At 36.4% G+C, this 566-nt stretch overlaps 1 protein-coding gene across 1 annotated transcript in view; it reads right to left on the minus strand.

Annotated features, from left to right (window-relative positions):
* The window catches only part of LOC119589276 (aromatic-L-amino-acid decarboxylase-like), a gene marked incomplete at its 3' end in the record, with an annotated part of 24,249 nt that continues 23,683 nt past the window's right edge, over positions 1–566 (minus strand). The window contains 1 exon segment of the mRNA XM_037937893.1: positions 1–169. Within this exon segment, the coding sequence (XP_037793821.1) occupies positions 1–169 (169 nt within the window).

Consider the following 566-nt stretch of genomic DNA (forward strand, 5'->3'; position numbering starts at 1 on the left):
TCACTGCCTCTGCTGGCCTTCGTTCTGGCACTGAAGCTTGTGATTGATCGCGAGTCTCTCCGAGAGGTCGCTTACGGCCTTGGTGAGGAACTTCATCCTCGTTTCCTTGTCTGCAAAAACTTCGTCGAGGTTGACATCTTCCAGCATCTGCGTCACGGCTTTCTCGTCACTGCGGCGAGCATGCAACACGTCAACAAAGCACAACGGCAAAATAATGCAGCCTTGCATCTTAGGCAGGCTTTTTAAGAAAATTAGATTGTAACGTAAAGATGAAAGCAAAACTAAAAAAAATTGGCTTTCCATGCTATTACTAGAGGTAATTTTAAAGTCTTTTTTTTCTAAAATGAACTATGATATTCGTAAAGAAAAAAAGAAATATGCACAGGAATTTTAAAGGAAGTTTAAAAGTTGCTAAAAGAAAACTACATTTATGTATATATAGCAAAACAAAAATAAGAAACACATTTACGATTGAGTAAATAAATAATAATTCCAATCAGGAACTCCACATCCGTTAATGATAAGATATCATAAGATTAACAACAATCAATTTAATGTAATGACCA

The sequence above is a fragment of the Penaeus monodon genome, chromosome 25 (assembly GCF_015228065.2).
Source record: "Penaeus monodon isolate SGIC_2016 chromosome 25, NSTDA_Pmon_1, whole genome shotgun sequence".
In the NCBI taxonomy this organism is placed as follows: domain Eukaryota; kingdom Metazoa; phylum Arthropoda; class Malacostraca; order Decapoda; family Penaeidae; genus Penaeus; species Penaeus monodon.